Source organism: Prunus persica, chromosome G7, assembly GCF_000346465.2.
Source record: "Prunus persica cultivar Lovell chromosome G7, Prunus_persica_NCBIv2, whole genome shotgun sequence".
NCBI lineage: Eukaryota > Viridiplantae > Streptophyta > Magnoliopsida > Rosales > Rosaceae > Prunus > Prunus persica.
The window spans coordinates 18,936,334-18,950,904 of record NC_034015.1 but is presented as its reverse complement, the minus strand read 5'-3'; the positions used below and the strand labels follow the sequence as shown (position 1 = coordinate 18,950,904).

The following is a 14,571-nucleotide window of genomic DNA, read 5'->3' as shown; positions in this document are numbered from 1 at the left end:
TGCACCCTAAGCTGTATTTCTTTGGCAGATGGTTTTCAAGGTCGATACTGCATACTCACCACGTTACACATGTCTCTCTCTAAAAGTATCTTGTTTTTAGCAGTTTCATCATCATTCTTGTAGTTTACTGTTGGTGGCCTTAAATTTGTATTCAGTTCTGAGTTGATCAACCCTATCTTTCCATCCCAAAGTTTTACTTGTATATATACATATATGGCCAGGTTTTCAAATATTACATAGGTGAACTGGTGTGCAGATTTAACACTAGTGTTTTTTCTAGAGTTGTTCAGGCAGAGGCTGCCTCTATATTCTAGCTTAAAGTACAAAAGTAGCCCAGCTTAAATTACTTTGAACGCTGAAGAACAGGACTTTTTCTTGAAAGAACAATGAAAAGTTGGCAGCAAGTGTTCGGAGGCCAGCCATGGATGGCCTCACTTGACCAGCACTGTTAGGCAATGCATGGCTGGCCTGTTGGGGCCGGACTGATTATGGTTGGTCTCGAGTCGTCGTGGCGGCCACGGTCGTTCTCATCGAACTGGTAAGAGAAGAAAAAGATATGAAATATCTTGTCCAAAACTCTGATGTGGTGGTGAGGATATTTGGGCTCAGGGCCCAAGCTTTGGGGCCTAATCGTCCAGGCGTCATGGTCTAGGTTTAAGGCTCAAAGACAACAAGCCTAGTATGAGACTTCTGGATTTCTATTTTTCGGTCAAACACGTCATTTTTTGCAACTATAGAAAAAGCAGATGCAGTGTGTGAGTTGAGTTTGTTGTGCTCTTACCAGAAATAAAATAAAATTCTTAGCTTCCGCGGATTCATCTTGACCATACGGAAGTTCCAATTTAGTGAGACAAGTTAGAACGCTGGGGGATTTGCGTGTCAGCCCCAGTGGATGAGTGGCAACACGCGTCCACAGGTGAGAGGTTGGTTGCACGAGACTTTTTCGGCACGAAATGCATGGGAAAAGAACGAAGAAAAAAAAGAAAAAGAATCCCACAAGATTGGTACTGGTTTTTTCTCTCCCCGTTTCTCAATGAATGCGTGACAAACACTCACAGTTTGAGAATGGAGTGCGTGTATCATGTATGTAATGATCCATCTGTCTCTCTAAAAGTGGAAGATGGATGGTATGGTACATCTCCCCCAACACTACACTCCACTCCAACTCCGCCACGTCACTTTTCCCCTCCAAACGCCCTTTAACCACTCATGACGCGACAAGTTTCTAGTCGCTAGCTAAAATGCCTCGTGGTCTTATCATTCAAGATAGAGAGATATATTATTTTCGTATACGTGTCTTATGAATATGCTAAAATAGTGGGGATGCCCAAAAAAAAACTAAATATTATATACTTCAAGGAAATTCCATGGAATGGTCTTATATTGTTTCTTCTTTCTTTTTAAAGATATGATTCTTATATGTTGGGATATTTTAGGCCCACTTTTTTTTTTTTTTTTTTTTTACTTGATAACGTAGGTGTGTAGATGCCTTGCTTTGGTTAATTCCGTTTTCTGACATATTATGAACACGTGTGTTTCTCTTATCAATTTTTTCCAAGTTATATATATATCCAACATCGCACCATCCTTTTACGGTTCTTCTTGGCCATTTCTCCTTATTATGCAACGCCAAATTTGCATGCACAGTTTAGAAAAACGGTGAGCAAACTCATCAACACCTTTACTTATTTTGTGTGTGTATTATTTTTTATTTGTTTCCAGAAGTTGATCAAAGTATATTTGGGAGCTCAGAATACTTCAGGGATCAGATAAAGTAGTTGGTGACTCAGCTTTACTTTTCCTCTGCTTTTGATTTAGTTAGTTGGAGTTGGTTTGGTTGAAAAAACATGAAAGTTACACAGGAGAGAGAAAACCCAAATTTCAAGAGGCTGAAATGAGTTGCCTCTGATCCAGGGAACTCAAGTTTTCAATGATTTTCCTTTCTGGGTTTCTGTATTTGTTCTGAGTTTCTTTATCTGGCAGCATTTGATTGTGCTGGCTGCAAAAAGGACAGTGAATCTCACATTCAATTCATTTGATCAAATTCATAAAGCACTGTTTTTTTTCTTTCCTATGATCAATGGGTTGGTAAAAAGTTAGAAAAAGAAGGCTTTGGTTCTTGTCCTATTCTTTCTTTCATGTGGTTGATGAGGAGGGTAGATAGAGAAAGGTCCAGAGAGGATTGTCCAGAGAGTTGAAGAGGTTGAAAGTGGCCTAAAGTTTTTCTATTTATAGTTTGTAGTTTCAACATACTCTTTAAAATATTACCACAAAGTGGAAACTTAAAACAATTTAGCAAATCAAATTCAATTTCCCATTTCAGTTCAGTTGTTTCTAATCCCAAAATAATTGTCATAGGCATCTAAATGTTCATGATATTTGTGTTATAGATTATAGAAAGATTTATTTCTCACTCTCACTGAAGACAGTTCTTGATTTTTTGTTCTTTTTAACCAATACACTTGAAAAGATAGAGAGAGTAATTGCAGACTAGCAAGTTTATTAGTTTAAGAGGGTTTGGAAGGTGAAGGTTGTTACTGCCAAGTGAAGGAAATCCATGGAGGAGATAGCTCAGGCAGTTGCGGTTCCATATAGGCTAGGTAATTTGATCCATGAAGAGTCAGCAGTAAAAATCCAAATGGAAATGACTGGCCTCAAGCTAATAGCAAATTCACCTTGTGAGTCCTTTTCTTGTGGAAATGAAAGTTACAGAAGCAATGGTCCACATGATGAAAACAGAATAGAAGCCACTGTGTCGCATATGCTTGCAGGATATGTGGGTGATCGGATTTCTAATGAAAATATTGATTGGGGAAGTAAGGAGTACAATAAGTTCAGGCCATCATGTGAGGTTGGCAATGGATCTAGTACTACTTCTGATGCCTCTACATCACTTATTTCGGCAACTAGGGATAAGAAAATTTGTAGAACAAGCTGCAGTCAGAAAGTTTTTGATTTGGATCGAGTACCCCTTTGGGGTTACACATCTATCTGTGGAAGGAGACCGGAGATGGAAGATGATCTTGCTGCTGTACCTCGATTTTTGCAGATTCCTATTCAGATGCTAATGGATGACGGTGGTTTCAATGGCATGAATCAAAACCCAAGTCACTTAACTGCCCATTTCTTTGGTGTCTATGATGGCCATGGGGGTTGCCAGGTATGCCAGCTTGACCACAATTCTGATATTTGTCCTAAAGAATTTCCATATTTGCATTGATCAAGGGATTTTTCAAGTTGGATTCTTTTAATTAAGTAGATATTCTTCTGTAGGTTGCTAACTATTGTCGCGAACGCGTACATTCTGCATTGGCTGAAGAGATAGAAACTGCAAAAGCAAGCTTGCATGACAGAAGTACTGGGGAAGGTTGGCAGGAGCAGTGGAAGGAGGCTTTCTCCAATTGTTTCTTGAAAGTGGATGCTGAGATTGGAGGAGCTCCCAAAGGCACGAATGTGAGCAACACTTGTACTTCTGGGGACTATGATCTCCAACCTATTGCTCCTGAAACCGTCGGTTCTACAGCTGTAGTCACCGTTATTTGTCCAACCCATATCATAGTGGCAAATTGTGGTGACTCAAGAGCAGTATTATGCAGAGGAAAAGTGGCTGTGCCATTGTCAGTAGACCACAATGTAAGGCCTCTAATTTATATAGTTCCATTATATCTTTTTTATTTTCAGCTCATAACTGAAGTTGACATATCTAGATAGACTGATTTGCTTTTGTTCTGCTTTTAGCCAAATAGAGAAGATGAATGTGCAAGGATAGAGGCTGCAGGAGGCAAAGTCATCCAGTGGAATGGTTCTCGTGTATTTGGTGTTCTTGCAATGTCAAGGTCCATAGGTATGAGTTCGAAACTCATGCTATTTTATCTTCCGTCAGAAATGGAACACTAAAATTTACTATGCTTGTATACACGGTTTGAGTTTGAATACGTTAGACCATTCAGATTCAGATCTCATGCTGATGATGATATTCAATCTTATCAGGGGACAGATACTTGAAACCGTGGATTATTCCGGATCCAGAAGTAGTGTTTGTTTCTCGAGAAAAGGAAGACGAGTGCCTTATTCTAGCCAGCGATGGGTTATGGGATTTCATGACAAACCAGGAGGCCTGCGATATTGCACGAAGGCGGATCCTTCTGTGGCACAAAAAGTATGGTGATACCACCATGTCAATGGAAAGGGGTGAGGGAGTTGATCCTGCTGCTCAAGCTGCAGCAGATTATCTCTCAAGGCTTGCCTTGCAAAAGGGGAGCAAAGACAACATCACTGTAGTGGTGGTAGACTTGAAAGCAACAAGGAAGTTTAAAAGAAAAACCTAACTGCAACTAAGATTGGAATCTGAGATATGCCAGTATATTATTAGATGATTATAATCAGTAAAGAGTGGCTCAGCCCATAAGTTTTTCACCTGGGTTGGGTGTAGTTATGAAAACTCCTCTGCATAAAGAAATGGTCAATGCTCAAGTATAGCCTCTCAAGATTTTTTTTTCTCTTCATTTTGTCCACCTTTACTTAGTTCTGGTTATCTTAATTTGTGCATAAACAAAAATTCCAGTAATTTACCACAATGGTGTTCTACTCTTCTTCTTTTCTTATTTTTCAGCCTCTCCTTGGTTGATTGTCTGTCTAACAATTTGACACCAATAACCCCAATCCATCAGGAATGCGTATGAACTTCTGGTAGCTAAGGAACTGTAACAGTCATATATACCATTTGCCCTGTTGAAGAAAATACTGATTGATAATCACTAATTACAGATGAGGGGGCTAATTGTTCATCACTGAGTTGCTGCCCTATTTATATATAAACATTCATGACTAGGTGAATAGAATAATTACATGATTAACCAATGATTAAACAGTGATTAACATAAGTAAGAACAAATGAAATGAAAGTCTGATAAAATTTGCATACAGTAGGTTTGATTTTGAAGGAAAAGGGTCTATATCTTTCATTGATGTGGTTCATACTACAATTAGGTCTAAGAGAGTACAAACGAATGGCAGGAAGAGGTATGACTAGTTTGCAAGGAGTCATAAATTCAAAATTCCAAAAAAACTCAAAAATCATTCGTCTCAATTACAAAAATACACATCCTGGAATAGACAGCACGGAGAGCAGAAGAATCATTCTACGATCCAATCGTTCCCTGGATTTGCAAGGAAATAGAATTAAGAGTCATCATCCATGAGAGAAAATTACACTTATATGAGCTTATTATGGAAAAGTAAGGAACTTTTGTATTTCAGTTCCACTAATGAATCCAAGATTTGGACTGAACTCAAGATTTGAACATACCAGATAGGTTTTAAAATGTTGCAAGGGGAGATCCTGCTTCACTGAAGTAAGAGGCAAGGTCAATATTCAAGTCGTTGTACATGTTGATGAAAGGATGTGTCTGAAATCAAACAAAAAAGGAAAAAGAAAAAGAAAACCACATCAGATTGGAAGTATCCACAAAGTCCAGCAAACTTGTAACATCAACATTGAAAGGGTTCAAAGGGTTTTATAGGTCATACTAGGAGATCATGAGCTGAAGATCTATCCTTAGGATCTTTCTGTACACTGAGATAAAGAAAAGACCCACAAGGTAGGATTAGTAACCTCACTAAATAGAAAGCAAAAAATTGAGATAAATAGAAAACAAACGTCAGCAAATTTAGGAAGAGCAACTTCATTAACAGACAACAAATGACTACAAAATCTACCACGGACAAGCAGAAGTTAAATCTGGCCAAAAACAAATAGAAGTTAAATGAACCACAAATTGTGTTGGGCCATGTTCCAATCATTTTGGGAATGGACGGAAAGGACAGAGAAAAAAACAAATAGTGCATGAAAAGAAATTAATACAACCACAGAAAATTACTTGTTCCAAGAATGCTATTATGAGCCTAAAATTATTAGATAGGAATGTGAAGATTTGTATGATTAACAATGTGATTACAAGAGGGAAATGTTCACCAAAATTTACAAGTTAAACAGGCTCACAAACACATAACCAAATGAATAGAAAGCATGGCCATGCTTCCTACTTCTTAAAATAAAGCACAATTATTCTAAATGATTCTTCAGATAGTTACACCAAGTAGCTTATTTTCAGAATCTGGCCAAGTAGGTAATGAATGAGCAAAAATAACCCTTACCATGCAGAAATAAATGAGCAGAACTCCTGAGAAAATTGATCAGAAGGTGCACAAGGTGGTGGTTGTTCAACAATGGCACTCATAAGCTCAAAAAAGCTATCCCATACTTGAGCTTGATCTGGTGGTAAATACGGGAATTGACCTGTTGCACACTCCAGCAGTACTAAACCCAAGCTCCAGATGTCACTTTTGTAACTATAATTGCCACCAACAATTCTCTCTGGCTACAAAACAAATGTTAACAGAAATAGTTAGTTCCATGAGTGGGCATAAAAGGCCGGCCTGCACCTCAATACCCCTGGATAATAGAAAAACAAGACGTTTGTTAAAGCAAAATAATTACTGTATTTTTACTCACCGACATATAGTTGAATGTGCCAACGAAAGTATTTGCCTGTTCGGAAGTGCTTGCCTTTATTGCACTCACACCAAAGTCAGTTATTTTAATTTCTCCTTGATGATTGATTAACAAATTAGAAGGTTTGAAGTCCCTGTGAATGATGTGTTTTTCATGATGAAGATACAACAAACCCTGCAGCACCTGCATCAATAAGAAAGGGAGAAAACATGTTTTAATTGATGTTTATCACAAAGACCAAGAGTTTCAGGACTGTACATGAATGTCAGGTAACTTGCCTGCTTACAAATGCAAGCAAGATACGGCTCTGGAATTGTTTTGACCTTTTTCAGAAGATCTGCCAAAGACCCACCATCCATGTACTCTAGGATTATTGAAATGGTACCATTATCATAGAAAGACTGGTAACATACAACAATGTAGGGACATTGTGATGATTGATTAATTTTCAATTCCTGTACAATCTGCTTGCGAATAGACTCCTCAATATTCATTTGAATTACCTGAATGTGGGAAAATGCATCAAAAAACTACTAGAGCAAGGAGAACATGAAGTAAACAATAAGACATGCACAACATCCCATAGGCATATTATTGGATAGCTCTACAGTCTACAAAGCATGAAGATAAGCAAGTCCACGCAGAATCAACCATCCAAAGCAGTTGAGCCACCCAGAAACGTTACAATTCTTACTAATGTAAATTTCAAAACACAATGGGTATAACAAAGCAATATGAACTCAAAGATCTTCCCACTTTATTCATCTCAAACACAAGAATGCTACTTATGGCATAGTTAGGGGAACAACTATACATCTTCTTATCTTATGGTACACAAGGAGTAATTTGACTAGGAAAAGAAAGGGCCTTGTGTAATACCTTTAGTGCAAAAAACTGGCCAGTCCATTTGTGTTGAACCAATTGAACAACCCCACCATTTCCTTTTCCAATGACTTTAATCACGTACAGATCTGCTAAAATTATCTGATTGTCTGATGGCTGAATAGGCGGTGGCTGAGCATTTACATTCACATTTACAACCAAAAAGAAAAACACATCAAAAAAAAAGCCTTCTTTCTCAGTGCATGAGCTTTGAATGATAAGCAAACCCCATTTGCCAAATGCTAATAATGTTGATCAGATTGGCAAAACCCAACCCAGTTCACTTCCAAGATTCAATTTTTACATTTCACAAAATTGAAAAAGAAATTTCTGGGAAAAAAAGTTATGATCTTTGAAAAGTATCTTACAACTTCAACTTCTCTATGAGAAACGATCCGAACCCCTTCTCTATTAACCAGGAGATCGCCATCCATAAACGTGCCGCTTTTTGTCCTGCCATACCAAAAAACCCACAACTCAACTTAATTAGATACAATATATACATAATATACAACGCAGAGAATGATAAAGAAAGGGAAGGGAAGAGAAGAGAGTTACAGGAACTTAGAGAAGGAAACTTCATCAGAAGGAGGGAGAGTGAGCTTGAGGCTAGGTCCTAAGCTTCCCTTCTTCATGATTACTCTTTGAGCTTTGAGCCCTTGAGATTGTTTGCTTGTTTTTCTGCTTCTGTCCAGAGGCTAGACTCAGAGTTGAAGCGAGTCTCTTCGAAATTTTCAGAATTATAATATCGATCAAGAAGTCTATTTTTAATTAAATAATAATAGTCAAGGAGGGACCACTTGGACTAGAACTAGTGTTACTCCTGTTGGTTGGAAAAGTTTGGAAATTGTTGAACACTCCGACCGTTCACACAGCAACTGGGGAAGAAGATGGGACGGTTGACATTTCTTTCTCTGCCCCCAGTTTTCCACATTGTTTCCTTATTCTTTTTTGGCATTCCTTTTTTATATACTGTAATGCTATTTGGAATGATACATATCATATAGTTGATCAGTACATTGAATTGAAAATTTACCTGATTACTGGTTTTAACTTTTAATTAGTAGCTCGAAATAGAACATTCTTTAACCTTTTTTTTCATTTGTTTTTTGTTTATCAGACTTTGGAAAGTAGGTGGCTTCATTTCATTATTTGTTTTAGGAAAAAATGCAAAAGGAAAGGTCAAGACATGTGTGATTGTGAAAATGATATGCATTGTCATGCCACGTTCACACGCTTGACTGATATGGATGGGTATAGACTCCAAAAATTATAGATGGTGATATATCTTCGTTCACGCTTCCTTTGAATCGTTGATTTGTTGGTTGGCTTTGTGAGGCCACAATGACAACAAAAATATTGGTGCTCACATATTAGGTTAGTAGGTAATGACAGTATGTTCGTCTCTCTAGAACAATAAAAATATAAAACATATGAGTTGATTATATTCGTCGTCTAAAACAATAAAAATATATAACATATGTGAGTTAAGTCAATTAATCAACATAAAATACTCATTGTTTATACTAAATCGACAAGGGATTAGAGTAATTGAAAATATTGCATTATCAAGGAGAAAAAATGGGCATACAAAAAAGGTAGAACAAAACAACAATGGCCTAGAGGATAAAGGAAAGCTAAAGTGACCTTCAAGTGGTAAAGGCCAAGTAGGCTAATAATTGAAGCAGTGTCTTGATTTCTGTTGTTGTTGCCATGGCCACAATTAGAACCCCACTACCCGACATTATCTTAGTTGTCACCTTATGGATAAGGATGAAGAGGACTATCGGCACAAGAAGTATGATTTTATATTTGGTCATAATAGAAGTACGATTGGTATCAAACAAGACAACAACATAAATACAAATATAAGGCAAAAGTTTACTTTTTGTTGTTGTAATTTTAATTTTGTCAATTTTATTCTTGTAGTTTAAATTTTAAATAATTTAAGAGTGCGTTTTAATTTCTATTTTTTTTCTAAATTAACTTAAGTTTTGATCACGTGCTTTTTACATGGAGGTTCATTTGACTTATCTAACAAAAGAACACAATCTAGATCTCTTCTCATTCACTTTAGGCGCGATTTTGGGATAGAGTTTCCAAAAAAAAAAAAATTTACATTTCTAAGTTGAAAATTGGGCAAATTTGAAGGAATTTGGGAGGAATTTTAGCTTGAGTTGACCAAAATAGCCCTCTACATTAGTGGCACATGGTCAAATTCAACTGAATTAAGAGAAATTTTGACATAAATTAAAATGTGTGCTTTAATTGCTTTAAATTGAAAACTACAATGATCCAAGTGGTAAAATCGGCAAACTACAGATACTACAAATGACTTTTTGCTTAAATATAAAGGTCTCATAAAAATATATGTGAATGACCATGCCATGTGGATAAACAAAAACTAAGATTTTATAATATAATTAATTTCGAATGCAATGATGTAATGCGCACATAAATGTGAAGTGAAAATTAAGCTATGAATTTCGATTGCTTATGTGGTGGGCTGTATTATAAATTGTAATATACATAGTGCACATTTCAACGTGTGAAGGTTTTGGAGCTCTTTAGCACGATTTTAGTGTCATATGATTTAGATTTGTGTTTACAAATACAACATGAGAGCTATCAAGATAAAGAATCCTCCCACAATTATGGGATGTTTCTACAAATAATTATTTATCCATAATAACTCAAATCTCCTAGAAATAATAACAGACAAAAAAAAAATATTCAAGATGATATCCCTTTTTCTTTTTTCTGAGTCAAAGGCAACAATATGATATCCTAGAAGGCTAGAGACATGCGTCTTTATTTATTAAACGACGCCGTCTGAATCGTCGTTAAATCTCATTGCCTTTTCAAATAACAGCAGTAACCATTTAACCACCGATTCCCGCCAACCATCCTAACTTCATCAAATTTCAACTGGTAATTCTGAGCTTCACACCAAAAAGAATAAAGCTAAAAAAACCATGAGCAAAGCTTGCCGTGAGGCTGAGCGGAGGGTCCTCAGCCTCCTCCACGGCCGCAAAACCCGAACCCATCTCCGCCAAATCCACGGCCACCTCCTTCGCCATGGCCTTGGCCAATTCAACCAAGTCCTCGCCCACTTTGTCTCCGTTTGTTGGTCACTCGACAAAATGAGCTACGCAAATCGCGTGTTCGACCACACCCACAACCCCAATATCCTCCTCTTCAATTCCATGATCAAAGGCTTTTCAATCTGTGAACCCTTTGAACAGTCTCTCTACATGTTCTCTCTTATGAAAGACCGTGGCATTTGCCCCGATGAGTACACTTATGCGCCGTTGCTCAAGTCGTGCTCGAATATTTGTGACCACAGGTTAGGGCAGTGTGTTCATGGACAAATTTTGAGAGTTGGGTTTGAATGCTTTAGTTCGATTCGCATTGGGGTTATTGATTTGTACGTTACTTGTGGAAAAATGGAGGATGCTAGGAAGGTGTTTGATGCGTTGTCTCACAGAGATGTGATTGTTTGGAATTTGATGGTTCGTGGGTTCTGCAAGACCGGTGATGTGGATACGGGTTTGTATTTGTTTAGGCAGATGGGTGAAAGGAACGTTATTTCTTGGAACTCGATGATTTCGTGCTTAACGCAGTGTGGGCGGGATAGTGAAACTTTAGAACTTTTCCGTGAGATGTTGGATCAGAGATTCGAACCAGACGAGGCGACCGTGGTTGCAGTTTTGCCTGCTTGTGCTCATTTAGGGGATGTTGAGGTTGGGAAATGGATACATTCCTATACAGATTCTAAAGGACTTCTAAAACAAGTTGTATCTGTGGGGAACTCACTTATAAACTTTTACTGCAAATGTGGAGATTTGGATGCTGCTTGTAGTATTTTTGACCAAACGCCTCGTAAAAATGTTGTTTCCTGGAACACTCTGATTTCAGGGTATGCTTTTAATGGGAGAGGTGAACTTGGGATCGACTTGTTTGAGAAGATGATGAACAAAGGTGAGGGACCAAATGATGCAACTTTTGTGGGGGTTTTAACATGCTGTGCCCATGCAGGCTTGGTGGAAAAAGCAAAGGAATTGTTTGCTTCAATGGTTGTAAGTCACCAGCTTGAGCCAAAACTAGGGCATTATGGATGTATGGTTGATGTTCTTGGGCGAAGTGGACGGCTTAAGGAGGCTCATGACTTGATTAAGAGCATGCCTATGAAGCCAAATGCTGCCTTATGGGGTGCATTGCTTGGTGCTTGCTCTACTCACGGCGAGGTAGAGCTCGCGGAACTTGCAGCTAAAGAGCTTATTAATCTCGAACCACGGAATTCGGGGAATTATGTGCTGCTGTCAAATATTTATGCAGAAGAAGGCAGGTGGGATGAAGTTGAGAAAGTCAGAGATTTGATGAGGGAAAACTGCATCAAAAAAACACCAGGGCAGAGTGCAATTGGATAGCCATGAAATTTAAGTTACACTGAGGCTGACCGCTTCAGGCTTTGTATCTTAGGTCTCATCCAGCCTCTCTTTTGATCATATTCACAGACAAAATATTTAGTTGTTCAGCAAGATCGGAGAAATACTATAAGTTTTCGGAATAATAATTTGTGGGAAAAGAACGAAAACTCAAGCCAAACATAACAAGTATCATTTATGTTTGCTGTCTTCAACACACGATTGTTCCCTTTAGAAATCTACACTATATATACATTATACAAGCATTTGGCAAAATTTCATGAGAAACAGATGCCCAGGGAACAACCTTTCTCCAACTTACATACTGCTATCGTCGTCTGCATACCATACGGTCCACTCTACAATGGCGATCGAGTTTATCTCAATCTTCAATCTTCGATGATGTTGATGGTGAACTTCGATAGCATCTCCGGAACACCTGATATAACAGGTCCATACGTCTACACAATACAACAATCTCCATCAAACAGATCACAGATATAAACACTCATAAATATGCATGTACCGCACCATTTTCAAGCTCATTACCTCCTGATTTTTATTGATCTGGCACAATGGAATAGCAAGCAATTTTAGGTTTTTCGGCGCAACGAACTTCCGACAGTCTGGCAGCCTCACAATAAACAGTTTGGTGCACTCCTACAGAATGAGATAAACATAAGAAATCATGCTTCTTGGCCACCCAGTTGAAGCCTTGTTTTAGGAGGGGAACCATATTTTCAGACCCCATCAAGAACAGTTAATCTGTACTTATACATCAATAAGTATGATCAATTGCCACGTCATGTAGTTAGTTGATTCTTAATTAAGACGTGGGTAGGAGACCAGAGGAGCTACCTTTGGGTTTTTAACTTTAGAGGGCAAGTCCCGACAGAGCAATGTGTCAAAATCATGCCTCCACCATACCCCAAGACATTCCCCTACCTAAACATTCAAACAATTTTTCAAAGCACCAAAAAAAAAAAAAAAAAGGAAGATATATATTCCATGTTCTATATACCTCCCAAGGAATCCCATCAGCATCTGGATTGACACAAAGTTTCCTTGATAGCTTCCGTTTCAATCCATCGATCTCTGCGAGTTCGAACAAATCCAAGAGTTTAGTAAAACCTAACAAGAATTTCTTAGTGCTCAGTTCAAGAAAGCTGATGAATCACCTGATTCACCAGGCCTTAAGCGACCCCCCGGAAGCTTAAACATGCAATTTCTTACTTGCAACAGCAGTATATGAGGATGTTTGAACAACTCAACCTGAGCTCACAACAATCACATCTTTTTCAGCTCACTTCTGAAGAAGCCAATATCAAATTCTGTGACAGAGAATTCTAAGAAACTACCAGCAATCAAGAAGCAGAATTCATGTAAATTATTAAAGATCAATTTGATGGTTCATAAATCTAATGATTCCCATTCGAATGTCAAATAAATTCAACCTCATAAATATTTATAAATAAATAAGTAAAACTTGTTGAATTAGGACAGAGAACCAACCAAAATAACTGCCTCCACACACGTCCTCAATCCATAAGCAGCATAGCTATATTTAAACAGCCACAAAAACAGAAAAGTTAGCACTTTGAAGCCAAAAAAAAGAAGTACAAATTAGTGAAAATAAAAGAAACCCAATTGAAAATACACACAAAAATAAAAAAATTAGTACTTGGACTTCATTCTCTGAAGACGATCAGCTACAGACTCGTCCTTGATAGGAAGGGCTTCCTTGGAAGAAAAGTAATAGGAACTGAGAGGGTATATGTCCAGTATACGGCTCTGATCCCCGTTGTCATGATCAAGACCGTTACTATCGTTTGACACGTGTAAGGAACCCCCTTCATCCCCCATCTTCAACTGTCCAAAGCTCAATGATGATCGCAGAGGGCACACAGAGAAAAAAGAGGTGAATAAATAGAAGGAAAAAAGTGACAGGAGAGGAAACGTGGCTTGGCTAAGCAGTGGCTGTGTGTATGTTGAATTCTGAGGTCGACTCTCGAACGTGGCGTTCCAGAGAGACCTTAATATTATAATACACGGGCCCTATTCGGCAACTGACCATTGAGCAAAGGTGGTGTTTTACGTGTAAAGCTTTCATGGGCTTCTTCTTTTACTAGATATACGTTAATTGGCCTGGGCCGTTTTGGGCTGCTTTGGCTCCTCTATATGTGACCCAATGTACAAGTAACAAATATCTCTACATATGCAGCTAAAATTAAAATAGCACACCGGCACAACTTGTACTTTAAGTGGTTAAAAGTTTTTTCGTATTTCTACTTGATATATGGTGTTTGGCTTCCCTCTCTGTCAATATAGCTCTGGTGTTGAAATAAAGATGAAACTATTGTTGGGAGTTTGAGAATGGTATGAAGAAATAGTACAGAGACACCAATTTTAATTTTTAGTTTTCAATGTCAAGGTGATGTGGTATATAGGAACAAATATCTCTACATGTGCAGCCATAATTGAAATAAAATAAAAATAGTACAGCACAATGATTTGTATCTTAAGTGATTAAGAATTCTTTCGTCTTTCTACTCGGTCTTTGGTGTTCGATTCTCAATGTAAAAGTAATAAATACTATAAATATTCAAAAACTAAGAAGGAAGCAAGAGTTAATTATTCCGTAACTTTATATGATCTGCATATAACAAGTTTCTTGGTCCTTTAGATTTAGACTTTTCAATTTGATCACCAACTTGCAAGTTGCAAGCAACGTTCATTGAAATTAAAATA

The 14,571-nt window shown here is 37.8% G+C and overlaps 4 protein-coding genes across 7 annotated transcripts; 2 read left to right on the top strand and 2 right to left on the bottom strand.

Moving 5' to 3' along the window:
* LOC18769347 (protein phosphatase 2C 77) lies at window positions 1,468–4,591 on the top strand. 2 transcript variants are annotated; one of them, XM_020567944.1, is made up of 5 exons: window positions 1,468–1,659; window positions 2,475–3,160; window positions 3,274–3,633; window positions 3,739–3,844; window positions 3,991–4,591. In XM_020567944.1, the coding sequence occupies exons 2-5, from the start codon at window positions 2,558–2,560 to the stop codon at window positions 4,326–4,328; spliced, it is 1,407 nt and encodes a 468-aa protein (XP_020423533.1). In that variant the 5' UTR covers window positions 1,468–1,659; window positions 2,475–2,557; the 3' UTR covers window positions 4,329–4,591. The 2 variants fall into 2 exon arrangements, with proteins under 2 accessions (XP_020423533.1, XP_020423531.1); XM_020567942.1 differs by having other exon boundaries at window positions 2,471–3,160.
* Window positions 4,931–8,326, bottom strand: LOC18769103 (mitogen-activated protein kinase kinase 2). Of its 2 annotated transcripts, none has more exons than XM_020567945.1 (9): window positions 7,955–8,326; window positions 7,765–7,849; window positions 7,394–7,528; window positions 6,928–7,017; window positions 6,515–6,697; window positions 6,157–6,380; window positions 5,530–5,575; window positions 5,309–5,408; window positions 4,931–5,159 (listed from the first exon to the last, which is right to left on the bottom strand). In XM_020567945.1, the coding sequence occupies exons 1-8, from the start codon at window positions 8,029–8,031 to the stop codon at window positions 5,319–5,321; spliced, it is 930 nt and encodes a 309-aa protein (XP_020423534.1). In that variant the 5' UTR covers window positions 8,032–8,326; the 3' UTR covers window positions 4,931–5,159; window positions 5,309–5,318. The 2 variants fall into 2 exon arrangements, with proteins under 2 accessions (XP_020423534.1, XP_007202268.1); XM_007202206.2 differs by having other exon boundaries at window positions 6,793–7,017; window positions 7,955–8,324.
* On the top strand, window positions 10,004–12,038 carry LOC18769606 (pentatricopeptide repeat-containing protein At1g09190). Its single transcript, XM_007201954.2, has one exon. It carries the CDS (start codon window positions 10,372–10,374, stop codon window positions 11,824–11,826), a length of 1,455 nt encoding a protein of 484 aa, XP_007202016.1. The 5' UTR covers window positions 10,004–10,371; the 3' UTR covers window positions 11,827–12,038.
* LOC18769777 (pre-mRNA cleavage factor Im 25 kDa subunit 1) lies at window positions 11,990–13,877 on the bottom strand. Of its 2 annotated transcripts, XM_007202486.2 has the most exons (7): window positions 13,505–13,877; window positions 13,336–13,381; window positions 13,002–13,095; window positions 12,845–12,918; window positions 12,682–12,768; window positions 12,373–12,483; window positions 11,990–12,284 (listed from the first exon to the last, which is right to left on the bottom strand). In XM_007202486.2, exons 1-7 carry the CDS (start codon window positions 13,684–13,686, stop codon window positions 12,213–12,215), a joined length of 666 nt encoding a protein of 221 aa, XP_007202548.1. In that variant the 5' UTR covers window positions 13,687–13,877; the 3' UTR covers window positions 11,990–12,212. The 2 variants fall into 2 exon arrangements, with proteins under 2 accessions (XP_007202548.1, XP_020424922.1); XM_020569333.1 differs by lacking the exon at window positions 12,682–12,768 and having other exon boundaries at window positions 11,995–12,284; window positions 13,505–13,840.

Excerpts from the sequence above, each read along its gene's own strand:
- LOC18769347 (XM_020567944.1), top strand. The coding sequence starts at position 2,558 with ATGGAGGAGATAGCTCAGGCAGTTGCGGTTCCATATAGGCTAGGTAAT. Across the intron at positions 3,634-3,738 it reads CATTGTCAGTAGACCACAAT|CCAAATAGAGAAGATGAATG; the intron begins GTAAGGCCTCTA and ends TTCTGCTTTTAG. Across the intron at positions 3,845-3,990 it reads TGCAATGTCAAGGTCCATAG|GGGACAGATACTTGAAACCG; the intron begins GTATGAGTTCGA and ends CAATCTTATCAG.
- LOC18769103 (XM_007202206.2), bottom strand. The coding sequence starts at position 8,031 with ATGAAGAAGGGAAGCTTAGGACCTAGCCTCAAGCTCACTCTCCCTCCT. Across the intron at positions 7,850-7,954 it reads GTTTCCTTCTCTAAGTTCCT|GACAAAAAGCGGCACGTTTA; the intron begins GTAACTCTCTTC and ends TTGGTATGGCAG. Across the intron at positions 7,529-7,764 it reads CTCATAGAGAAGTTGAAGTT|CCACCGCCTATTCAGCCATC; the intron begins GTAAGATACTTT and ends GTAAATGCTCAG.
- LOC18769606 (XM_007201954.2), top strand. The coding sequence starts at position 10,372 with ATGAGCAAAGCTTGCCGTGAGGCTGAGCGGAGGGTCCTCAGCCTCCTC.
- LOC18769777 (XM_007202486.2), bottom strand. The coding sequence starts at position 13,686 with ATGGGGGATGAAGGGGGTTCCTTACACGTGTCAAACGATAGTAACGGT. Across the intron at positions 12,484-12,681 it reads CTAAAGTTAAAAACCCAAAG|GAGTGCACCAAACTGTTTAT; the intron begins GTAGCTCCTCTG and ends CTCATTCTGTAG. Across the intron at positions 12,285-12,372 it reads AGATCAATAAAAATCAGGAG|ACGTATGGACCTGTTATATC; the intron begins GTAATGAGCTTG and ends TGTATTGTGTAG.